Genomic DNA, 27,075 nt, shown 5'->3' on the forward strand with positions numbered 1-27,075 from the left:
AGCACATGGTTCTTTCTTTGTGGTGATTCAAGTATTGAATATTGAAGAACACTAAAAATAAATGTGCTGAGTATATGGCTTTATAATAGTAAATTTCTAAACTCAATGCAAAGACAGCCTTTATTTTCTACCTTCTGAGAAAACTTCCAATGCCACCCTCCTGCCCACCCGATGCTGATCTTCTCCTACACTCAGTAGCAGCAGTGGCCGCCACCCACTCACAAGAAAGCTTCACACATGGAGCAGGTGTTGCCGTGGATTTTCCCATCTAGGCCCTCAATAGGATCATTCTCTCTGGTACAGGGGAGTCGTCCATTCCTCACATACTGACGATATTCACTGCACAGATTCTGCCAAATGAAGGAGGAGTTAAAAATCCAATAACTGAACACTAGAAATATTCATCCACATTACCCCTTTAAAAACTAAAACATAATAATTGCATGGAAAAAGGTGATGTTGAAGGTTATGAGTTAAAATGCTTTTCAGAGACCTAGGTCACACATTATTTGGAATGTGGATTGCTGTTATTTATCTCATTCGAAAACCTTCAAGTCAAATATCATTCCACACTAGGCACTGTGAAAGATACAAAGAAGAATAATGTATGGTCTCTTAAATAAGTGAAGGAATTTGTGGCATGCAGAATAAATACCCTTTTACCAAATATGTGTAAGTGTTAATACCTGGGACCTGAGAATACGCTACCTTACATGGCAAAAACGGCTTTGCAGATATAATTAGGTCAATGACCTTGAAATGAAGACATTATCCTGTATTGCCATAATGGGCTCAATGTAAGGCTCAGTCACAAAGATCAGTCCTTAAAACTGCAAGAGTGAGGCAAAAGACAGAGTGAGAGGGAGCTGTAACTACAGAACAGTCAGAGAGATATAACATTGCTGGCTTTGTAGATAAAGGGGTCCAAGAACAAAGGAACATGGACAGCCTCTAGATCTGAAGAAAGAGACATGGATTTTCCCCTGGAGACTCCAGAAAAGGAATACAGCTCTGCCAACTCTTTGATTTTAGCCCAGTGAAATCCTTTTTAGACTTCTAGCCTATGGAATTATAAGATACGAAGTTTATGTCGTTGTTGTTATTTTTTATTTATATTTTATTTTACTTTAAGTTCTGGGATGCGTGTGCAGAACGTGCATGTTTGTTACATAGGTATACATGTGCCATGGTGGTTTGCTGCACCTATCAACCCATCATCTAGGTTTTAAGCCCCTCATGCATTAGATATTTGTCCTAATGCTCTCCCTCCCCTTTCCGCCAAGGCCCCACAGGCCCCAGTGTGTGATGTTCTGCTCCTTGTGTCCATGTGTTCTCTTAAGTGGGAGTTGAACAATGAGAAGTTTATATTGTTTTAAACCACTAAAGTGTGCTAATTGTTACAGCAACCATAGAAAACTAATACAGAGTTTTTAATTTCTTTGAAGAAAACACATAGAAGCAGCTACACATTATAATAAAACAAATGATATAATTAATTTTTTAAAAATTGTTGGCATAATAGATGATAGGTTATTCAGCATATTGTATGGATGGGAAAATCTGCAGGGAGCAGTTAACACACAGTCTGATCCATGAAAAATAGCCAGAATTTTGGTAGACAAGAGGGATATTCTGACTGTAATACCATATAGAAGGCAAAGATCATTGTACGTTGAAGAATTGGTGAATTGTCCAATGTGGAACACCGCACTGGACAATGAGATTAGACCAATAATGACATTAACAATAATGAATATAATATTGCAGAGTGAGTACTTATATGTATGACGTTGTGCTGTTGTACATGAGTAAGTTTTAGGGACTTCATAGAAATAATATACATACCAACAATATCCTTATCTTATAAGTGAGAAAGCTAATACACAAAGATGTTAACTGTGGGAATCTTACTGGTAGGGAAATAAAGCAAGGATTTGAACCCTGGCAGTCTGAGTCTAGAGTCCAATGTTTTAACCACATTGGTTTTGTAACCACAAGATGGGAAACCATGAATCAATGCTTGGCATGTCCAAGAAATCAAAAGGTGGCCAGTATAATTGGCACATGGAGAACAAAGTAGAATAACAGAAAATGTGATCTATGAAAAGTACCAGGGAATCAGACCACGTGTGGCACTTCCAGCCACTACAAGCACCTTGATTTTTACACTGAGTGAGATGAGAAGCCACTGGGTGGCATGACCTGCCTTATGTTTTTAAATAATTCCTTTGGCTTAAGAATCGAGAGTAGATTAGAGCAAAGGTAAGAGCAGTAGAAATGAGATCTTCTAAATCAGAAAAGGATAAAGAAAAGAATAATGAGGACCTAAGGCATAAACTTCAGGAATAATACAAATGGCAGAGGTGTGTAAAATCTAAGTGCATCATGAGCCTTAAAGCCAGAACTTGTGATTTAATTCTTTGTTCTCAAATTACTGACTACATATAATTATAATTATATATGATATTATTTGTGTCATATATTATAACATTTATAATATGTTAATACATAGTAAATATTAGTATATAATTACATTATATATATGACTAATTAAATATATTTCTTAACTTCTTATCTCAGCTTCCAAGTCCTATTCTATAAAATACAGATAATAATATATAACTCGAATGGCTACTACAAAAATCAGTCACAAAACTTTTACGCCATGATGCAAACAGTAGTAACTAATGTACAACTAACATTGTTATCGTCATCATGTGAGATGTTAAAGAATGCAAACTGAAGACTCAGAGATGCTTTTATCTCCTCAAAATCTCACAGAGAATGAAGTGGGATGAAAACCTAGTTGTTGTGCTGTTTTTAAGCTAAACACCCATATTCAAATATGCACTTGACAAAAATCTGAACATCTGTCTCTATTAGCTTGCATTCAGACAGTAAGATGACAATCTATATATACTTCTTTCTTGCGTAATAGTATTGACACAATTGGGAGAAAATAGTGAGTGATCTCTCTAATGCACAAGCAATTAATAGATTTAGTGTGAATAAATTGAAGAAGGAAAGAGGAGTACTCTTGTATATGAGGATCCAAACACAATTTCTCAGTTCGCAAAGTCACTAAGAATGCTGGGATGAGGAGGAGGGAGTAGGAGCCCTGCCATTTAATATTTATGTGCCTCTGATGATCTCAAACAACTACCTGTACTGCTTCTCTCTTAACTTTTTCAGCCTCAACATTGTTTATTTCTTCTTTATGATTTTTCTTCTCTTCTTCTTCAAGTTTGCTGCAATAGAAAAAGAAGATGTAGGCTGAATATGATTCCCTACTCTTTTTGGAAGTAAGTTTTTAAAAGGAATGAGGATCTTGCAGAGCAATAGTCAGATTCAGTCTTCAATGCAAATTTATCTGGTCTGAGAGATGCTTTTGCTTTGACCAATAGTGCAGATAAATTTAGTTGTTTACATTCCCCCCTCTAAAGAGGAATAATTATAAAACAAGGATGAATCTTTATTAGTCTGTGGCCCTCAGACGATCTTATTTTCTATAGGTCACTAACTTTAATTAGCTTTCTGAATAAAGCTACAATTGTTTTGATTTCATTTTACTTGTTAAACTTTTCCTCTCCAAATAGCTACCATATCAGTGATAGAAGAAAAGGGTGATGCTAAGTCAGATGATGGGCTCGAAGTCATAATAAACCATGTTTCATTTTAAACTAAAAATTTTAAATATTATTTCAGTAGAGCTAATATTTAAGTTGAAATTCAAGGTTTGGATTGCAGTAGTGATTCAAGTCCAGTAAGATTCAACTGCTAATTTTTTGAGGTTGAACACAAGTCTAATATTCTGGTATTCTTGTCATTTTCTACTGACATATAGCATGTTAATGCTAGAAAATCCTTAGCATGTACTGCATTTAGTCATTACCACAACACCAGCAAATTGAACAGGTGGGTGAAAAACCCTGGCCTCTTGAATTTCAGGCCACTGTTTCTTCTAGTGCTCTACTCTGTCAACCTCTCCTCTTAAGGAATTGTATGCATTCACTTAAGGTATAACTTAGATCTAACTTGGATCAAGACATGTGAAAGTTAGAAGGCATTAACTTTGGACCTCAACAGGGATTATTTAAATAAATATTTTTCTCAGCATTTATTTTAGGATTAAGTTCAGGAGCAGATTAAGAGCCTAAAAAAGGAGGAGAAGTAGAAGTGATAATAATTGACTTCTATATTGTCCCACACGATGGAGCTCTGGTCACAGGCTTACCTACAACACTCAGCAAAACAAAGGCCCTGAACCTGGCTTAACAAGGAGACATTTTAGTAAACATTTAGGGCATGAGCCTGTTTCCTAAAGGTTTTACTCCACACTAAGCCACTTACGAATGTGTGCATTGTATAGTAATGACCCTAAAAGGATAAATAACAATCCTCCCTATTCCATTTCTTGTTCAGGCTATTTTAATAGTCCTTATATACTGACCTCCATCCAGCTGGTTTTTCCTTAGCTCCTATCTAAATAGCCTAATAAATCATAAAATGTCAGGAGTGGGAAAGAGATCAAAAGATCATCCAGGGCCGGGCGCGGTGGCTCACCCCTGTAATCCCAGCACTTTGGGAGGCCGAGGCGGGTGGATCACGAGATCAAGAGATCGAGACCATCCTGGTCAACATGGTGAAACCCCGTCTCTACTAAAAATACAAAAAATTAGCTGGGCATGGTGGCGCGTGCCTGTAATCCCAGCTACTCAGGAGGCTGAGGCAGGAGAATTGCCTGAACCCAGGAGGCGGAGGTTGCGGTGAGCCGAGATCGTGCCATTGCACTCCAGCCTGGGTAACAAGAGCGAAACTCCGTCTCAAAAAAAAAAATAAAATCATCCAATCCAAATCACGAAACTTCTGATCTCTCTTTTTACAAATAAAGATGATCAAGTGTTAAAAAAAAATTAGCATTAAATTGAGCCTTTTCCCTTAATTTAATTAGAAAATAGAACGATAATTGAATAAAGAATAGTATTGTCACCATATGATTCAATACTACTTAATGTCCTCTCCATCTGCTTTTAAATCTTTCTAGCATACAACCCATGGTCTATACTCTACACATGCAAGAAGGATCTGAGACCAGGGGTGATCACTGATGAAGAAATTCAGTGGGAGAGATGGGGTAGACACTCACAACACACTGGCACACATGGCACACTTGTTTCCATGTATTTTGCCATCTGGGCCACGGACAGGATTATGCTCCCTGGTGCATATGAGTGTTCCATTCCTCACTTGGTCCCGAAATTCACTGCAGATTTCCTAGAAAATGAAGAAAATATTTTCTCAGAGTAGTTTTCTATCCTTCCTGCATGTTTTCCTATTGTAAGGAATAAGTAATGCAGAGTAAAATGTAAAAAGAAAAGTGATGTAGTAGTAACATGTAGTAGTAAATCAGTAAGTATTTCTAAAACTTCCATCATAAACTCAGAATTATCCTGGCACTATAGCAGATCTGAAAATAGATATATGTTCTGTTGCATTCCACGGTCTATAAAAGCTAGGAAAGATCAGAGGTGGGAAGATTCCACAGGCAGGCCTAAAGGAAAAGCCTTCCTGGAGAAAATGAGAATATTGCTCACCCATGGTTTGTCTTTAGGAGGCTGAGAAAGAAGAGAAAAAAAAATGCTTAACTTAAGAAATAAATATATACCTTGTCTAGATATGGTGGCTCACACCTGTAATTCCAACACTTTGGAAGGAGTGCTTGAGCCCAGGAGTTCAAGACAAGCCTGAGCATGATAGAAAAACTCTGAGTCTACAGAAAAATTCAAATAATAATAATAATAAATTGCCAGGTATGGTGGTGTGTGCCTGTAGTCCCAGCTACTGAGGAGGCTTAGGTGGGAGGATCACCTGAGCCCAGGAGCTTGCAATTGTAATGAGCCATGACCGCACCACTGCGTTACAGCCTGGGCAACAAAGTGAGACCCCGACTCAAAAATAAATAAATAATTTTAAAAGACATATCTTTATAAATAGAGAAGAGAACAAGTCTTATCCATGGAGAAACTGACATATTTCTGGGACTAAGTTGATTTAAAAAAATTAAATACCAGGAATGGGAGATATGGATTTGAAGCAAGGGGGTAACAATAGGAATGGCAAGAAGGAGAAATATGTTAATACCACTGGGAGATCTAAGAGGATTTGGCAGATTATCAAATATGATGGATGAAAACAAATTTTCAATTCTAATTGATCAGTGAAAAGATAGTTTCACCTAACAGAAACACTTATTTAAAAAAAATGAGTCAGTAAGAAGGTAAATTTTAAACTGTTTCAACTTTTCCCCAAATAGCGGTGAGGCTGGTACTGTTGCAGCTATTGTTAAGAAATAGAATAAACAGGCCAGGTGCCATGGCTCACACCTGTAAATCCAGCACTTTGGGAGGCCAAGCTGGGAGAATCACTTGAGGTCAGGAGTTTGAGACCAGCCTAGTCAACATGATGAAATCCTGTTTCTACTAATAATACAAAAAAAAGAAAAAAAAAAAAAACCATAGCCGAGCATTGTGGCGCATGCCTGTAGTCCCAGTTACTAGTGAGGCTGAGGCAGAAGAATCACTTGAACCCGGGAGGTGGAGCTTGCAGCAAGCCGAGATCAGGCCACGGCACTCCAGACCGGGCAACAAAGTGAGACTCGATCTCAAAAGAAAAACAAACAAAAAGAAACAGAATAAAGAAAGGTAAATCTTGCATGTAGCTATTATATGAGAATAATTCAACATCTCCACACAAGACAGATTTGGCTCTGTTAGGTATAAAATTTTAAAATTATAAATGCATGGGGAATGGACTAAAAATAACTGGAAAGTCAGAGGCCCTACTTAATGATCTTAATTGGGTACAAGAAAACTACTACTTGATCCATAGCTGGGTGGTTTCAAAGCTCAAATATGATAATATGTGCTTTCGTTTTGCAAATTTGGATGACGGAGATCTTATGCTCTCTATCTGAAATAGTAGAGATGTGAATAATGTAAACTGAAATTAGTAAATGGCATAAGTTAATACTCTAACAACAGAAATCTAATAAAAGCAAAATTTGGGGAAAATTCCTTGCAAAAAGTCAACAATCCACTTTTTATGAAATAAACTTCTAAATTTGAATAATTATAAAATTGATATTCTGGACACTTCTAATCAAAACCTTTTTTGTTCAGGTTAAAAGTGTTCTTCATTCATTTTAGGCATGAAAATTAAACAGAAAACATTTATTCTAATGAGATAAATAAGAGTACCATTGGAAAGAAAAGAAAAACGTCAGGGCACAGCATCAGCGTTCCTGAGAATATTACCTTTGTAGTTTCTCTTTTAGCCTTTGCTCTTGCTCTTTCTTCTTGTTGACTGTAAGACACCAAAAAGAAAAAGAGAGAAGAAATGGATTTTACTAGAATAGATCCCTAACTTTCATAGCTTGATTATTTATTGCTTTGACTATTCTCAAAAAATGCCAAATATCCACCCATAATAGTTTATAATTTTATTAGACAATAAACAATCATGGTTCACTCTACCTCAAGAGAGTGGTGTGCAAGAAAAAGCCCCTGAATTAGGGAGTAAACCTGTTTAACTTCCCAGTATATGCATTGCAACAGTACTTTCCTATTTGCCGATTCTTTTGCATATGTGATTACTCTTTATTTAGAGGTAACATTTATCTTTTGAGAGGCAGTATAGCATGGTGATTAAGAGGAAGGACTCTGGAGCCAAATTCTGTAAGGAAAACAAGAAGTACCTTAACCTTTCTGCGCCTTCTTCATCTTTAAGTGTGTGTGAAGGAGAGGAGGTAATAAAAGTACCTTTCTTATTGGAATGTTATGAGCATTAAATGAGTGACTACATGTAAAGTAATTAGAACAGTACCTGGTACATAATATAATAATTGGTATAATTGTCATAAGGGATTGACATCATCATTATTGTAATTATTGAAAGGAAACTTTCCTTCGAAAATTAGGAATATGATGGAAATGAAGTGAAAGAGATAGATGATATATTTTGGATAGCTAATAGTGTTGCAACTTGAGCTTCCTGGACAGGATCTACAGCACAATTGGATATATAGCACAAATAGTTCAAAATGTAGAAAAAAAATGACATAATTTGTGAAAATGTTTTAATGTGTTCCAATCAGCAAAAGACTTGCTTATAGATCAAACTAAAACTTTTTTAAAAATTGAGGAGACTGTTCACATGGTATGAAAGTGCGCAAAAACTAACTATGAGAGATAGAATAATTCTCAAAAAACATCAGTCGCCTTTGTTAACGTGTCCATAAAACATGAGGCGATAAAGGTATATTCCTTTTCAATAAAGAATTTATATATTTATGGGATAAGCTGACTAAAATAGATCCAAAATTATGGGATTTTTCATACTTCTTTATATGAAAACTGATCTAACCTTTACCATGAATCTAAGTTGACTAAAAAATTTAAGCAGCATTTTCTTTCCCCAGTGGGCAATTGTCAGAGGAAGCAGCAAAGATGACTACTTGAAGGCAGAATTAGTTGCTTGTTACTGAAAGAGTAATATAAAGGAGAAGAAAAAAGCAGGCTGAAAGGCCTTGCTAAGTGACTATATCCTGTCTATACCCCAAATCAAGAAACACATTATCTTTTTCTTCAGCTATAAGTCCTATATCCTGTCCTTACTTCTCCATCATTCTTAACTTAGTTTTGTTTTTTGTCCTTAGATTTGTTTTTTGTTTTCGCTTTGTATCTGATTTCATCTGTTTCATGTGGTTGTTGTGAAGATTGAATGAGATGAGGTAGCAAAGCTCTTAGCAAATGCCATATAATTATACGCATTCAACAAATGTTTGTTGTGATAATTATATGGTCATCATCTTAACTTTCCTTCTAATAGATCTACAGTACTCCAAGCCTCAAATGCTATGGGAAAATATGCTGGATTATATTGCTTTCTATCAGGGAAGCCTAAATAAATTAAGTCCTTTCTAAGATTCTTGGCACATGGGAAATACAATGGGATATTTCTTTAACCAAAAGATCAAGTGTTTAAGAAAATCCTAGTCATGCCTTTGAAAGGCTGTACATGCCATTCATTCTAAAGACCTATTTTAGGCACCCTATAAATAGGCACCCAACTCCTACATAATAAAACTCCCATTCTTGTCTTTCTCTGCTTTATTACAAAGTCAGTCTTCATTATGAGCCCAAATATTTCTTGCTATAGCTCTTTTCCATTTTAATTATATTCCTTAAAATCACATAGAATAAGTAGAAAGGTAGTAAACAAAAAGACTCATAAATTTTCCATGCATTATAATATTTTATATGTAATCATATGTATTTCCTATTTCATCTGATAATTTTTTCATACAACTAAAAGCAATTAGTATAATTATCATGAAGTATTCTCTTCTCTGGATAAATGATTCTAGGTTACTTCTGAGATGTCATAGAAGAAATTATTCTGCACCTCATTTTTTTAACTTGTGGTCTTACTTGACAAATAGTATTTGTACATTTTAATGTAATTCAGTGTGATGTTTTTGTAGATGTATACATTGTGATGATTCAATCACGCGATTTACAGAGTTGTTCCACAATACTTATCTTTTTTTGAAAGGTAAGGACATTTATAATTTACTCTTTCAATAATTTTGAAATATACATTCTTATTAACTATAGTCACTATGTTGTTGTCCAATACATTCCATAAATGTATTCCTCCTGTTTAAAACGTTGTACCCTTTGATCAACATCTCCTCATTCCCAAACCCCATCCTTATCTACCCCTATTCTCTGGTAAGCACCATCCTACTCTCTACTATAAGTTAGCGTTTTTTAGATCCCACATATAAGAGAGATCACACATTATATGTTTTTCTGTGTCTGGCGTATTCTGCATCTCTTTATATCATAATACTTATAATCAGAAAGCCCTCCACTTGTTTGTTGTTGCTGTTGTTTGTTTTAAGTCCATTTAAATATGACACCCAAAACTGAATGCTACACTGAAGAAGAAGATGCATTATTCACAACTGTTTGAAAGCTTCCCGTGGAAATTCCCACTGTTCAGTCCTCAGACTCTATGGGTCTATGGCTCTACTCACAAGAGGGCCTCACACATGGAGCAGGTGTTGCCATGCATTTTCCCATCTGGGCCCTGGATGGGGTCATTTTCTCTAGTGCAAAGAAGCGGTCCATTGTTCCTGGATTTGCGGTATTCACTACACAACTCCTGTGAAATTGAGAAGGGAAGTTGACAGTGTTGAACACAGGTTGAATCAGATTGCAAAAATAGCTGAAGCTTATACATTGTTTCTTAAATGAGAATCAACAATTGGCTTATTTTAGAATGGTTCACTTTGAAGGCATGGCTTTTTTAAGTGATAAAAGCAATGAACCCCTCAACCAAGAAATATTCAGATACGCACATGCGTAACTGCACAGATGCAAACACACATGAAAACACAAACTGTACAATTGTTTCATACAGTTTTAAGGAATGCATGTGTTCCCTGAACATGATCTGTGGATCCTCAGTGCCATGTCCCCCAGAGTTATTGAAGGAGATTCACTCGCCTCAAAGGAAGCTTTACTCTCAGATTGTCTTTTATTTCTTGATTCGCCTTCCTTCTTTTTCTTTTCTTCTTCTGCTTGGCTAAAAAGGCATGGTTAAAAAGAGATGAGTAAAAATCATAGAATCTCCATATTAGAAGTGATCTCAAATGTAATTTAATTTTACACTTAACAGGGATTACATTCTTGTAATGTGATATGCCTAACCCTGTGCTTACACTGTGAAATCCTCACAATTATTTTACAAAACTAGTATTATATCTCCAAATTACAAATTAAAAACTGACAGACAGAATGCGTAACTCACCCAAAGACATAGAGATAATAAGTATAGTGGAGGGATTTAAACCCTAGTCCAGAGGTGGTTTTTTAAATTTCCAGTGCTCACTACTGTATCTCTAATGACTCTCAAGCCTTTGCTTTAATCTGCCTGTAAAGTCTACTTATATCATCCTTGGCACTCCGTGGTAAATCATCCATCTTTGAAATCTTCAAACTGTTAGGAAGTTCTTCCTGGAATCCAGTGGGAATCTGTCTTCCAGGGCTTTCATCCATTGGCCCATTGGCCTCACTTTTATTCATGGAGATAAGCTAGAACTTATCCTGTTCCCACACTTAAAAACCAAAACTACTTGAATATTTCAAGATTGTGACTTTCCCCTTGCTTAAATATGAAGTCTTAATAATCTTCCAAGGACATGGATTTTTAAATACGTGTCTCCAGTCAGGCAGTTTCTCTAAATATACTTTAATTCTTTCATTTTTATGTTGAAGTAGCCCTCTCATAACCGAACATGGAAACAAAGTAGAAAGAACAAAATCATCCCTCATGTTCCCAGCTGCAGGACTACTCACAAGAACATCTCACACATGGAGCAGGTGTTGCCATGCACTTTCCCATCTGGGCCCTGGATAGGATCATTCTCTCTGGTGCAAGCAAGTTTTCCATTCCTCACAAGCTTTCGGTATTCACTGCAAAGCTCCTGTCAAGAAAGAACAAGTAAGTTGGCCGTATTTTTCATTTCTACTTTAAGCAGAAGATTCAAACATCTACATTGACAGAAACTAATGTTAAGTCTCCTTGAGCTGAGGATTTTAATTTTGTTTTTCTCAAATGTAAAATTCAATTCAACAACAAGAAAAACATCATATGCTAAGAGAGAGGAAAAAAATAAAACATAGTATGATGGCCTGAGATAATACAAGCAATACACAAGCAAATTCCACTATAATCCAAACATAATAAAATACGTACAAACATATAGGGTACAAGAAAATCTGAGAACTCAAAGTTTGGAACCATGAAATCTGACTGTGGAAACCAGGGAAAATGTCAGGGAGCAAGAATAATTTAGGTGAGACCCTGAAAGTGTAAATAGGATTTGACTGGGTGAATGAAATGAATTGGGAAATATGCACACAACATTATGAAAATAAAATAAGCTGAAAAACATAGATAGGAAGTGACATGGCACATAGCAGAGCATGATTTTCTGAATGGAAATAAAGGTACAAATAAGAAGAAAGATAATGAGATTAAAGTATATCCTGTATTTGATGATGAACTGCTTGTGGGTTTTAAGCAGAGCAGTATTATGATCTGATTTCCATTTTGAAACATTACTCAAGCTGTGTTAGGGAGACTGGTTGGGCAAGGGAAAGGATAGAATCCAGAGGAAAAATTAGGAGACTTTTATCATCAAAATCGTAGGTGACGATAACTGAGCTAAGGCTTTGGAAATTATTATGTAATATTTCAGGGATAAAAATCCTGCTTTGGGGGGGAATCAAGGTATTTTTATCTCAAATTAGATGTGAAATATCAAAAATTCATACGTAGAAAGCATATATGTAGAGTTTCTCTGGAAAGTAGTTAGCAAAAGCTAATAGTCTATAAGCGATAAAATTAGAACTCAGTTTTTTAGCTTTTAAACAATTTTTATGTAATTTTGCAGTGTTAGTTTTGAATCAACAAGAAGGGACCAATCTTCCCATATAATTCATCTCAATTCCATCCCCAGGTTGAAGAGTTAAGATATTCTGGGGATTTCTGCAGGGCAAAATCTCAGCCTTTAGGCTCTTAAAGTTTGTTCAAATTATAGCACTAAGTAGGTTTTATTGGATGGATTCTACTCACTGCATATGAGGTTGCTTTTCCAGATTGTCTTTTACTTCTAGCTTGTGCTTCAGCCTTTTTCTTTTCTTCGCTTTCTGCTTGGCTGAATAAGAGAGAAAATGAAGAGGATCCATTAGGAACAAACATATGCCATGGTTTCTCCACATAATTGCACTGTTAACTGTTCTTCCTCCTTAGGGTGGAACAATTTTGTCCCTTTATCACTATGTATCAATGAGAAACAACAAACTATCCTCCAGTATAGCATGATACTATGATTTCTTCATAATGTCTGTTTAATGTTGAAAAAAAGACAACAATAGTGAATCTGGGAAACTGGCTTTCTGTAAAATAGCTTTCTTGCCTATAGTGAGAAAAAGAGCATCACCTATGTTCATAACAGGCACCAAAACTAAAATTATGGTGACATAACACCTGAAGACTGAAAGTGGTCTTAACAAAGCATGTCTACTCATCCCCTTGTTTCTCAGAGAACATGAGCGGTAGAAGGGGCCTTGGCTACATCTCAGGATATGACTACAACCAACGTCTCCTTCTTCAAGTCCGTGGTCTATCTACCACACCATGCATACCCTAGCTTTCCTTTAAATGTAAATATTTTGCTTACTCATAGCTGTTTTATCTAAAGGACAAGATGTGAGAAAAAAACCCATAATTTCCATATACTTTTAAATAAGCTTAAATTTACTTTGTACAATGGAATTGCACAGTATGTACAGTTAATTGATGATATTTCAACCATATGTAGTTGTGAGTCAAAACAAAAAAAGCCATAGATTCTATATTAAGTTAAATACTTAATTTGAGCTGAGCCAAATAAAGTGAAAGCTATCTTAAATTTTGAAAGAAAATTGTCCAATCTAACTTATCGAGACATGTCACATTATACAAAATAAAACCCAGTGTAATTTTATAGGAGTTTAGTGTTGTTTCATGGGCAGTTTGACTTTATTCCATTTCTGCATTAAGCTCCACCTTTAGACTCTTGACTCCAATAGAAGATGAGATACCTATAAATTTCTTTTTTTTTTTTTTTTTTTTTTTGAGATGGAGTTTCGCTCTTGTTACCCAGGCTGGAGTGCAAAGGCACGATCTCAGCTCACCGCAACCTCCATATCCTGGGTTCAGGCAATTCTCCTGCCTCAGCCTCCCAAGTAGCTGGGACTACAGGCACGCGCCACCATGCCCAGCTAATTTTTGTATTTTTAGTAGAGACGGGGTTTCACCGTGCTGACCAGGATGGTCTTGATCTCTTGACCTCGTGATCCACCCGCCTCGGCCTCCCAAAGTGCTGGGATTACAGGCTTAAGCCACCACGCCCGGCCCGATACCTATAAATTTCTAAAACAGGCTCACATGTGAAGTTTCAGAAGGAGGGAGCAACTAATATTTATACAAGTTCATGTTTGTCAGGATGTTCCAGTGCTGAAAGAGGGAGTGTCCAAGGAACAAGGCGCCTTGAAACAAGTAACTCCAGGTACTTACCCCCAGCTCTATTACTGATATTTCCCACGTAACTTATTCAACTCACTTCCCTGTCTTGAGCCACAGTTTCCCCATCCATGAAACAAGATGTTTCTATTAAATAACCTGCAAGATCCCTTCTTTCTTTGACATTCTAAAACTCTATACTCACAAGTAGGCTTGACACATGGAACACAAGTTGCCATGCATTTTCCCATCTGGACCACGAATAGGGTCATTTTCTCTAGTACAGAAAAGTATTCCATTCTTTGCTTGATCTTGATATTCGCTGCAGAGTTTCTGAATAATGAATATGAGATAGTTTAGATATAGTTCTGTTTTCTATTTATTAATGTTACATGTTATTTTTACAAAGAAATTAACTGAAAAAGAGTCATCAAAGGATGAAAAACAAAAGGTTAGGATTTAGGGCCATCCAAAAATTGTGATATTTCTCTCTTTGTAATATCCATTTGCATCTTCAACAAATGTTTAAGTTAGGAATATATAAACATAAATGTGATATATTTATGTTCTTTAGCAGTCAAATGGAAAGGATAAGTAATTGCAATATAAAAAGCTAAGAAATATAATACTAGTCTGAATTAAGTGTGTACAAGTATAAAGGAAAGAATAATTCATGGAAGCTCAGAGAACTTATGTCTAAATTCTATCTTGAGAATATATTCAGGAACATAATGTGGCAAAAAGGCCATCCAAGAGGAATTAAATAGACAAAGACACAGAGGTATGAAAGAACATGTTATTTTGTGGTAATCTAACATATTTATGAATATAGTGGCTAAATAATTAATTGGATAAAGAGACTATTTGGGAAATGGTCAAAAGGAGACCTTGAAAATTGAAGACCATTACACTTTGAAAGGAATTTGGATATTACTTTTAGGCAATGGGAAAATTATAAATGTTTATAGCAGACAGTGGCAAAATCAAATCTTTGTTTTACAAAGTTTATCAACCAGATGTGTGGAGGATTTGATTGACTAGAGAGTGAAGTCAGAGACACTAATTATGTTATAATAAAAGAGAAAAAGAGAGAGAGGGAGGAAAAGAGAAAAAAGAATAGAGAGAAAGAGGGAGAAAAAGAGAAAGGAGAAAGGAAAGGGAGAAAGAAAAGGAAGGCGGGAGAAAATTGGAAATAAATGATAAAAGAGTAGTTGAAGGACATTTGAGTATTAAAATTAAAAGGACTTGGTAACCTAGGACTGAGGGGAAGAAAGCAGTTCAAAATGAGGCTTAGGCTAAGTATAGTGGCTCATGGTTGAGTAATCTTAGCACTTGGGAAAGCTGGGGTGTGAGGATAGCTTGAGAGTGGGCGGTCAAGCCTGCAGTGAATCATGATCCCCCCACTATACTCCAGCCTGGGTGACAGAAAAAAAAAAAAGAAAGAAAGAAAATGGAGTTACACAGGCAGAAGGTGGCCTGATGGGGTGGCTTACTTAGAACTGTGGACTGTGCATCATAGAAGTCTGTAAAACTGTAAGAAATAAGCTAGGGTTTCTACAGGAAGTGAAATGATCTGAATATCTCCAACAATGGAATTTTATAGCGTCACTGACTCATGGAACCATAATATTTGTTTTCATAGTCTATGAAATACAAAAACAACATGGAGGATGAATTAAATCTTGAAGGCTGAGAAAGATGGAGACCAGCAATATATAGACCAGACATGATGCCAATACATCAATGCAAAACAAAACTATTAAATGTCTAAGAGGGTAGCAGTAGAAAAACAGAGAGATGACTAGTTAAGAGATGTTTAGAAAGCAGAGCACAGTATAATTTAAAAGGATGCACATTAAAATTCAATATTAATATTGGTTTTGAAGTAAATACCTTCACAATACCTAACACACATCGAAGAATACATATCACTTTGAATTCAGACAATGTTTTGATATATTACCTTCATTTAGGCGTACAAAACTATATTATTAATGTGACTTGATTAATTTCCTCCAAATACAGCTAGAGATTGTAATGCCATAATTTTTTAATCTAAGCTTCATAAAACAATAACTATAGTTTCCAGCAAACCTACTAGTGGGGAAAATATTAAACAATACTGAAAATGCATACTACATAATATGCACTTACGCACACTCACACCCTCACGTACAAGTTATAACTAGATTGATCAAATTGATTCTCACCGAAATTTCTCTTTTAACTTTAGTTTTTTCATCAGCTTTTCCCAAATTTTGATCTGTTTTACCATTTTCCTCTGAAAAACGCTGCTTGCTGGAAAAAGATGAATAAATCAGTAGAGAGGCTTTCGATCTTTATGTTATAAAACACTTATTAGGTACAGATGAAAAATATCTAAGTTTTCCTGAGTTTTAATACAAACACTTTAAAACACCTCAAATCCCCAAAAAGATCCTTTAATTTCACCTTTATACCATTTCTTTCCATTAAATGATCTTTTTTCTCAGCTCCCTTTCTTAAAAGAAATTTAAAATTCTTCAGCTTACATTCTACCTTTTTGAAGAAGACATTCCAGTTCCCAAATACAAATAAGCTCTATGCCTATTGCTGTGTTTTTGTATCTGAATATTCTTTTTCTTATACAACAGTTTTAATTCTATTTTGCAATATATAAATACGTGCACATGTCCGTGGCTTATTTCTGCTACTGAACTGAAGCTTCTTGAGACTGGGTAATCATCATTCATATCTTCATTCATTCATTCACTCATCCTTTAGTGAGTAATTATGGTTTTTTGTTCAAATATTGACTGAGCCCTGGGCATGTAGTAGTACACAACATAAACACATATCCTGCCCTCTTGGAATTCTTGAGGCTGGTAGAGAAGACTGAAAGTCAACAAATAGTTGGAAAAATAATTGTATAATTGCCAGCTGTGATGGTGATTAGGAAAGACAATTACTAAAGATTATGAGGATTTAATTTCAATAAGGGTGGGACTTTTGGAGTTCTTATCCAAGGAAAGATAATCTGAAATGTAATCTACAAGAGGGGACATCAGCTGGCCAAGACTGGGAGGAACTGGCGTAGGACAGCACACAGGAAAGGGCTCATAGAGCTTGAGAAGCTGAAAGTGTCATGAGATGTCATCTAAGACATCACAAATGTAACGATTTGTATGTTGTGATATTTGCCCTTCTCCCAAGGTCACATGTCCCAGATAAAAAAATAAGAGTAACCCAATTAATGTATAAGCCTGAAATATCGAAGTGTTTAATGAACACTGTTACTATGGGATAATTACTGAAGAAAAACAATGGAAGTGTTGATACCTGCTTTTACCCCCATTCTGTACTAGAATTAGTTCATAAAGAAGTTCACAAAGGTCACAGGGCAATGTTCAGAAGTATGATGTAAGACAATATTCCAACTGGCAAATGGACTCCATTTGTCCTCAGAAATAGACACACATCAGAAGTGCCTACTCACTAGGTGGTATGACCATTTGTGGAGGACATAAAATTGCTCAAATCGTTCTCAACAACAAAGCTTCCTTTCAAAGTTACTTTTACTCATCAATCAAATCAATCTCCACGTCCACCTTTTGAACCGCTCCAAAAAAACTGTTTCTATACTCACAAAATCTCAGCACACAGGGCACATTTGTTGCCATGCATCCTGCCATCAGGGCCACGGACTGGATCACTCTCCCGTGTACAAAAAAGTCTTCCATTTCTCACTTGTTTTTCATATTCCTTGCAAAAATCCTTTGAAAAGACAATTATATTTATTTTACTTCATTTCATTTCAGGTTATTTTATTTTTTGAGATACGATTCTGCTCTTTTGCCCAGGCTGGAGTGCAGGAGAATGATTATAGCTCACTGAAGACTCTAACTTCTAGGCTCAAAGATCCTCTCACCTCAGCTTCTTGACTAAATGGGACTACAGACATGCACCACCACCACACCCAGCTAATTTTTTTTTGGTAGAGACTCGGTCTCATCATGTTGCTCGGGCCGATCTTGAATTCCTTGGCTCAAGTCATCTTCCTGCCTTGGCCTCCCAAAGGTTTGAAATTATAGGCATGAACCACCATACCCAGCCAACAGTAATTTTACTTACCTTTTTCTACTTTTTAATCTAGAAACTTTATAATAGATTTATTATGACAAAACATCAGGTCTAGAAGTTGGCAAATACATATAACATATTAATGAGAATTACTAAGAAATAGTAATTATAATGTCAACTACTTGGCACTTGTATCTATTATGTGGTATATTTATTAAAAGGTAAAATAGCCTCAGAAAAAATAAGGCTGACTAATAATTTTCTTGGATTAAAATTAGATATTTATTTTCACCTTTCAAATTAATGGGGGTCAGAGGGATATCTTTCATGAGGTTTCAGCACAAACACAACAAAATGAAGCAGCCAAGACAAATATATATATATATATATAGAGTGAGATGAAATGTCTAAAGGTGACTTAATATGGACCTAATCAAGAATAATCCAACCTAGTTTGTAAGTACAAAGAAACATAATATTATCCAACAGTGTTATGCTTACTTTAGTTGATTTTCTCAATGGATCTGTGGATAATTTTTATGTATTCTGCCTTCTTTATCCATGATCATTTCTGACATCATAGGTGGAAACCTCAAAGAGAGTGGATCTAATTTCCTTTCACCCTCACCTTAGAGGGGTAGACCATCAAGACTGATACTGATTTAGAAAACCTAAAAGGGAGTGATTTCCTCAGCAAAAAAATCCAAGAGAAATTTGTTTTCAGATTTCCTGATGCATTGGTCCAATACTTTCAGGCTACTTTCTGTGTTTTGAAAATTCTACTACGCAGTGAGGGCTAAACTTTACAAAAAACGATACTCTAAGCTCCTCTAGGCTTGTTGATCTCTACGCCATTAAACATTTGTGGTGTGATATAGTACTATAATGTGACCTACAAAAAAATCCTGGTCTATAACTTTTTTTCAACCGTGTGACCTTCGTCATCCCATTTCAGGCAAGAAAACATGGGCATAAAGAACATGCTGGGAGTCAAATGACCTGAGCCACCACATTGGGCCTCTCATCCAACTGGGAAACCACAGCAAAGTCCCCTCGCCTTTGGAACCACAATCTTAACACTTCCACAATGAGGTTTTTGGAACAGATGTTCTGTAGGACCTTTTCTAGATCTTGCATTCTTTGATTTTTAAAAAAATAATTCAAATTCCATTGGGATGCTTTAACAGAGAATATAACTGCTTCCTAGTAAGAAGATATTTATTTTTGGAGGAGCAATGGGTGTGCTCCAAACTTCATGGTTGTAACAATCTAGAAATAGAGACACAGAAGACAGTCACCTGATAATCATAGCTTAGCATAAAAAATTAATGCTCAATGATTCTCATAAAAGAAACAATGATAATTTTGGTTTATAAGTTGTGATTCATCCAAGGAGATTCTGAAGAAACATTCTGTATACAACTCAGTGACAAGTTAATTATAGGGAACATATTGAGCCATCACAATAAAGCAGTCCCATTCACACGTCAGGCACAATGACCCCACCAAAACAATGACCCTGGCCACTGAGAGGAAGAGGGAAGTACAGAGAGACCTGATGAACAACAAAGGAAAAGAGCTCTCTATGTCTATGAAGTAATAAAATGTTAAATATCACAGGACGACCCAAAGTTTTAGACCGAAATTTAGCAACCACCACAAAAGAACTGCTTTTTAGTTCTTGGCAAGTGTGGCGTAAACTGTAGATGGTTCTGAATACTTAGTTTTCCTAAATGTAAACCTTTAACACCCTATTTAGGATGAGAGCTTTGCTTCATTAAATAGCATTATGAAATGAAGGGCCAGCTCTTGACTACCAAAAGTGGGCTCGTTTCTTCCTTTAGGAAAACATAAACCCTACAATCTGCAAAAAAAAGAGTACACTTGTATTAGCACAAAAGTAATCTGCAGGATATAGAAACACAGTCCGACAGGAAGGTAAAATTCAGGTCATATATCCAACCTCTTTATTTTGCTGACAAGAAAAGTAAGGCCCAGGATGACTATTTGCTTAGTCTCCCACACCCAGAGCATGACAAAAACCAAGGCTAAAACTCAGGTGTTCTGACTTCTCAGCAAAAGTTTAGCCCTTTAGCAGAGAAAATGCTACCCCTCTCATTGAAACAGGTGATTTAAGAAATCCAGGCTGCATTACCTAAAGTGCCTATTCAAATTTTTTTACACTACATTGCATAATTAAATTATCAAGTAATTCAAATTATTTTAAGGGTATTTTTTAAAACACAATCTAGAAATTCGTCTGATTTTTTTTTTTTAAGCAGAACCAAGAACTTTATAAATGCAGATTTCTCTGAACAGAATAATCATAATGGCAAAGTGAATAACTTCAACTTGTGTCAATGTAATTACGCATAAAATGCACCAGTGAATATAGCGTTTAAAAGACTGTGACACTCTTTTAAAGTTATTCCTGTTTAATTTATATTATATTAAAATTTTTAAACAATTTATTCAGATTAAAATGGTTTTACAACTAAACCAAAAAGAAAGCTGGTAGAATTAAGCAGAACTTGGTTTCTCTAAACTTTCTATCTTATGCCTTCTTTCGGAGGATGGAGGATTGGGGAAACATAGATGGAAATGGCACATTTTGAACCTTAGGTAGGAAACGCTGCTTTATCTGAATCTAATGATTAACATTCTAGGAATTCAATTTGGGGAATGTTGATATTAAGAAAAATATGTAATAATAAAAGACAATGACTATTTCATTACTCAAAGGTTTAAGCATAAATTTGTTGATATTTATGGCCACAAGAACCAAATTGTGCTGGCGTGTCATTTTACCTTCTCAGCATTCCGTCGAATTCTAGTTTCGCCCTCTCGCTTGGCATTTTCAGCTTCTTTTAAACTGTGAAGAAAAGTAAACAGTTGGTCAGTTTATGACTCAATCGTATTTTCAGTATCCTCAGTCCTGTGCTACACACTTTCATATCCTCTGCTACAACTTGCTGAAATGATCCACTTACAAGAGACAAGCATTTCCCTGTCTTCAATGCCTGAGCTAGAGAAATTGCCAAAGATAAGGAAGGGTGTGAAACTGACTCACTGACAGTCAATGAGAAGCTTTGTTCTGTAAAACTGAATGGGTGTGTGACACCTTGATTGACAAACAGAAGACTGTCAGGAAAATTCCCTTTAACAGGTAGAACCAAGAGCTTTAAAATAATGCTGTGACATGGGTGAAACCAAACTGAGCATTTGAAGCATTGCCATCCACACCCTTAAGTATAAGTTTGTATGCCTCGTAAAGTATATGTTTGCTTTCATGTAAAAGTACTAGGTTGTTAATGAAAGCTACATTTGAATTGAGCTTTAAGCCCTTTCACGTATATCATTTGATTAGAGTCTCATCCTGGAGATAGGCGTGGCTATTTCAGTTCCACAGAGGAAGAAACCAGGATTTAGAGAGGTCAAGTTCCCTTTCACCTAATGTATGAAAAGAAAGAAAACCACAGAATTAGCGCAGATTTGAACACTGAGAGCACACGTCTCCTAGATAAGAAAGTGAAAATCAGGCTGATTTCCTGTCGGAGAAACCAGTTGTCATCACCCTTTTGTAAACCTGATTGGACATGTCCTTGAATTCTACAAGGATTAACTGTAATTTTCAAAGGCAGGCGTGAAGTTTACTAATCTGTTAAATCTCTGTCCTGATTGTAAAGTTCCAGTGATGTAAATATAGCAATTTAAGGCTTGCTGGCACACGAATTAAAGAGTCTAAACCTTAACAACCAGAATATGAGAGACTGATTAGGTCTTACTCACTTCTTTACCTTCAATGCCCAAGCACTGCCAGGCACTCAAAGATTAACCCAATAGCTCTTCCTTTCATAATGTTCCATGTTCCACTTTTTAAGCTAATAATAGATGCAGACACATGGCATTATTACTATTATTATTTTAATTAGACTTACATTACTTAGTAAGGGTCTCTACACATGCCCAAATTAAGCAATGGATGTCAAAAGACTGATCTAGATTATTCCATATGAATGTGGTTTCTAAATTTTAAAATATTTGGCCTTATAAAACACTATGCATTTTCAAATTATTGTAATTTAAAAGACACAAAAGTCTTGAATTTAATAACTAACATGAACACTTTATTCTCTCCTTTTAAGAAACTTCAATCAATATGAAGAAAAAGAAAAGAAGCCGTTCTGTGAGAAAGGCTATTTCACATTGTAAGGACAAAGAATTGCATGCTTCATGAACAGGATTTTATCTCCCTGGGGAGTGATTCCCAGGACAGCAACCAATTGCATCGTCATCAAGTCCACCTGGGGTTGATGGTACTTACAACAGCTCAGCACACATCGCACACTTATTGCCATGTGTCTTCCCATCAGGACCGAGAACAGGATCATTTTCCCTTGTGCATCCAAGTCTTCCATTCACTACATAGGGCCGAAAAGCACTGCATACATCCTGAAGATCAGGGAAAGGAGCTTGAGACTTACCAAGATTGTAATGCGTACAACACTAGTTTCAGAAATTTTATAGAACTCAGTCCCTCTGACATTGCCACGGGCCACTTAGGGCAGTACCAGCTGTGTAGAAGTAGCTCAGTAAGTACTGAATAATTCATGTGGTTAAACCTAAAACTCTCTTACTTTTTTTTATTTGAGAAAATAACTTTTTATTTATTTCACTTATTTTTTTTTAATTTTAATTTTTTAATTATACTTTAAGTTCTGGGATACATGTACAGAACGTGCAGGTTTGTTACATAGGTATACATGTGCCATAGTGGTTTGCTGCATCCATCACCCCATCATCAACATTAGGTATTTCTCCTAATGCTACTTGTTTATTCATTTATTTAGTCAACAGATAACCTACTATGTGCCAGAACTCAGACAGAGCACAGTCATTTCCCCTCAACTTGCTCCCAATCTCCTAGGTGATCAAAAGAGACATTACAAATAGTATGATGCTAAATGACTTGGTGGAGGTAACCTCAGGCGCTCTGGCAGCTTATAAAAAGAGCATCAGACCTTGAAAATTAGGAAAATCATTCACCTAGAAAAAGACAAGTGTGATACATATGAGATCCTTTCGTCCTTCCCCTTCCCCTACCATCACATGCTCACAAAGTGCATCATAGGAAAAAAAAAATCTACTTAATTCAAATCTCATTTTAGGTTAAGTAATTTGTCCAAGGTCTCCTAACAGCAAGTAACAATGCTAGGGTTTTAACTCAGGCAAAGTGACTGAAGTGTTGTGCCCTTTCTACTACACAAGTAGTTTCCTTTTTTATTTCTTCTTCTTTTTCTTTTCTTTCTTTCTTTTTTAAATAGAAAGCAGAAATAGAATCAAAAATTCTAACCACCAAGGTAATTTGATTCAGTTTAAGAGACTATAAATAGCTTTTTCATATTAGTGGGCAGTAGTGGGTATTCCATTTCACATAAAGCAATAATTACTTCCTTCCAAGGTTCCCACCCAAGAAGGAAGAGGAAAGCACCTACTTCCTATTTGAAGTTAGCCTCCCGTATTTCCCACAACGCTGATGTTTGACCTCACCTTCTCTGGATTACTGCTTTTACATTCCCCTTCACTTTTTACACCAATTTTGGACCCGGTTTTCCTAGAATTGAAAGTTAGCAGACACAGCAGTTTAATATTACAACTTTCCACCATGTAAAACTAACTGCTCTACATTGCATTGTCATTCTCTTTGCTCCCCCAAACAGCTGCCACATTATATTATTTTCTTACTTTTTCTAATAAGAGCCCCTGTTTATAACTTGAAGTCAAAAAAATGTAGTTAACATGGAAGAGATGGTAAAGATGCAGACTTGTAAATATGATTTATAGAAATCTATTTTTAACCTGTGTTTACAGGAGGGATCCACATCAGAAGATGGGGACAAGTAAAGCTTATAACTGGATAGTAGATGCGCCTCAGCCCCCAAGAAACTTTGTTGTTGTTGCTTTTGTTGTTTTCAATAAACAAAGCCAAATCTGTATTATCTAATATCCCACTATACTACTCTTTATTTGGGTTATGCAGACTAGTATTTTATTTTTCATAGAAAGTACATAAAGTTTTGATAATTAATTTTGTTCCGTCTAGTTGACCTTTAAGGTATATCTGAAAACACGGATCCGCAAATGTAAGAGATATTTCCTAATTTCTAAAAAGTTAAAGCAGATTACAATGATAGCATCTGTAAAACAAAAAATTAATAAAAACAATATAAAGAACAAAACTAAATATTTAAAAGTGATAAGAAAAGAGTTATTTCAAAGGATATCAGCTGAGGAACACTACAAAAATTAAAATTTCAATTTTATTGTAGAGCCTCCTACCAGCCAGAACTGCAAGGAAAACAACACGAGGAGATATATGATTCTCATTGCATAGTACAAAGAAATATACCAGAAATTAGGGGAAAGAAACTTTCACCTGAGAGATTTAATTTAAATGGGATTCCCCACATAAGACGCAGTAAGAATTAAATATATAGCATGCTAATACTTGTGCTACAAAATATATATCTGATAAAAATCTGTATAGTCTTCGTATATTTATGTTGGTTTTCTGTTTCTCTCTGTTGACCCTTGGTGAGAGTTCAGGACGTATTTTTTTTTTTTGTACTTTAGGTTCCGGGGTACATGTGCAGATCATGCAGGATTGTTGCATAGGTACACACATGGCAATATGGTTTGCTGCCTCCAACCCCCCATCACTTACATCTGGCATTTCTCCCCATGTTATCCCTCCTCACCTCCCTTGCTATCCCTCCCTTGGGCTCCCCCAAAAGACCCCAGTATGTGATGCTCCCCTCCCTGTGTCCATGTGTTCTCATTGTTCAACATCCGCCCATGAGTGAGAACATGTGTTGTGTGATTTTCTGTTCTTGTGTCTGTTTGCTGAGAATTACGGTTGCCATATTCATCCATGTCCCTACAAAGGACATGAACACATTGTTTCTTATGGCTGCATAGTATTTCATGGTGTATATGTGCCACATTTTCCTTGCAGGACATAATTTTAAAGTGAATTTCTGAAAGTACCATCATGCAAAGGATGAGAGTAGTTTAATGCAGTTTTATTTTGCTGAAAATATTTATTGCAAGGAGAGCTAAAGTTTGCAGAATCTTAAAAAGTGAATAATTATAATGTCCCTCATTAGCCTATACAAACATTGGGTTTTTATATTTGCAAAGCCTGAAGACCAGACAATTCAAGATTGAGGTCATAAGCCAGAACCTGCAAAGCCGGTATGTCATCTTGCTGGTGAAGACAATTGATAACCAAACCTAGCATTGAGGGTGGAGAAAGAACAAAACAGGGACAAGATATAGGACAGTAAAATGCCTTAGCTATTTGGTAAATGTTGAGAGATGGGAAGAGAGTTTAATACTGAAAGTCCCAATTATCTACTCTGATATTATAAATTATTAAGCACTTAGTAAACATAATTTGATGATGAAATAATTCTCTGTGAAAAAGGGTATACTCACAGATAAATAGATGATAGACAATGAATAGGTGGAAGATAAACATGTGTATATGTATATATGTATGTGTATCTATATAAATATAATCTATAATATATAATTATATAATTTGTATTTTATAGATTATAAATCTATAGTCTATTATATTAAGTCTATATTTTCTTATAGATTTTAAATGTGAAATATATAACATTCTATAGATTAAAACATATAATCTATAATCCCTCTATCCTGTCTACTTCATAAAGTGATAACCATCTGATAAATCATACATAAAAGTGCTTTGTAAAATATAAAGTGTTATGCTACATACCTTTATTGGTCTGAAGAGCAGTAAAAGAAGTGGTACTAATAATTTAGGAATGGCTAACTTCCACACAATAAATTGTTATCTTAAAGACTATAGAGAAAGCTGTGTCATGTAATTATAGAGAGAACATATTTCAGGGAGAAAGCCTACTTCAGAGAATACTCACACGTTCTCAGCACACAGTTCACATCTGTTGCCATATGTTTTCCCATCTGTGCCACAAACAGCTTCATAAATATCGAGACAGATAAAATCCCCGTCTCGTTTAAAATCATCGCAATTCAGCTGCGAAAGACATGATCAAGGAACATCAAAATATAAGAGACAAAATAGTCCTTAGATGTATAACTAGATTAACATTTTAAGTCCACAAAATATAAATTGCTGGAGAAGAAAAACATATCATGGAGACTATAGTAAGCTAATAAATTTATGGGCAATAAAACATGATCCAAGAACAGAGATAAAATTAGATTTCAAAAGAAAGGATTTCAGTATCACTTAGGCTGTCCGGGTGAAGGAGGCCAAGTCACCTCTCTGAAACTTGGCATACTGCTTGTCTGCCCAATCTGCCTGCCTTCTCCACAGAGGAGTAGTGATGCTCAGTAGATTATGAATATGAAAGCTCTTTGCTTGTAGTTTGCAAACCACAAACTACAGTAAAGTTTCTGTTATTATAAATAAGGATAGTAATTAACAGTTGGATTGCTTGTTTCATATTCCTAAGTCTGCCACTTAAGCTGTATGACTTGGACAAGTTATTTTTAAAAAAACCTTATGCTCTAGTGTCCTCATTTGCAAATGGTTATAATTTCATCAACCTCTCAGCATTATATACGGATTTAAATGTATAGCACTTGAAACAGTGCCTGGCACAGAACCATTTATTGTTATTGCCGTTGTTGTAATTTTCAATGTTTTTTCTATTGACAAGCCAAGAAAACTAAACGTCTTTAAGTAGAGCAGGAGAAAGCCCAAGCCTCTATACTAATAATATGACATATACTTGGGAACAAACCTGAATGGTAAAGAAAAACAAATGCACAAGGTAGTAACTGAAGAGTAGTGTTCAAGTC

The 27,075-nt window shown here is 35.7% G+C and overlaps 1 protein-coding gene across 2 annotated transcripts in view; it reads right to left on the reverse strand.

Annotated features, from left to right (window-relative positions):
• SPINK5 (serine peptidase inhibitor Kazal type 5) overlaps nt 1-27,075 on the reverse strand; it is a 68,472-nt gene that overhangs the window by 23,482 nt on the left and 17,915 nt on the right. For both annotated transcript variants that reach the window (XM_032250298.1, XM_032250297.1), the window contains exons 5-19: nt 26,166-26,284; nt 23,746-23,809; nt 22,520-22,647; nt 21,004-21,067; nt 17,762-17,889; nt 16,347-16,434; nt 14,342-14,469; nt 12,706-12,787; nt 11,424-11,551; nt 10,572-10,650; nt 10,100-10,227; nt 7,314-7,362; nt 5,147-5,274; nt 3,164-3,248; nt 223-350 (exon numbers count right to left, since the gene is read on the reverse strand). In XM_032250298.1, coding sequence (XP_032106189.1) covers nt 223-350; nt 3,164-3,248; nt 5,147-5,274; nt 7,314-7,362; nt 10,100-10,227; nt 10,572-10,650; nt 11,424-11,551; nt 12,706-12,787; nt 14,342-14,469; nt 16,347-16,434; nt 17,762-17,889; nt 21,004-21,067; nt 22,520-22,647; nt 23,746-23,809; nt 26,166-26,284 — 1,526 coding nt within the window. The remainder of the gene's footprint in view (nt 1-222; nt 351-3,163; nt 3,249-5,146; nt 5,275-7,313; nt 7,363-10,099; nt 10,228-10,571; nt 10,651-11,423; nt 11,552-12,705; nt 12,788-14,341; nt 14,470-16,346; nt 16,435-17,761; nt 17,890-21,003; nt 21,068-22,519; nt 22,648-23,745; nt 23,810-26,165; nt 26,285-27,075) is intronic.

The sequence above is a fragment of the Sapajus apella genome, unplaced genomic scaffold (assembly GCF_009761245.1).
Source record: "Sapajus apella isolate SASKATOON/1434 unplaced genomic scaffold, GSC_monkey_1.0 scaffold71, whole genome shotgun sequence".
NCBI classification, from domain to species: Eukaryota; Metazoa; Chordata; class Mammalia; order Primates; family Cebidae; genus Sapajus; species Sapajus apella.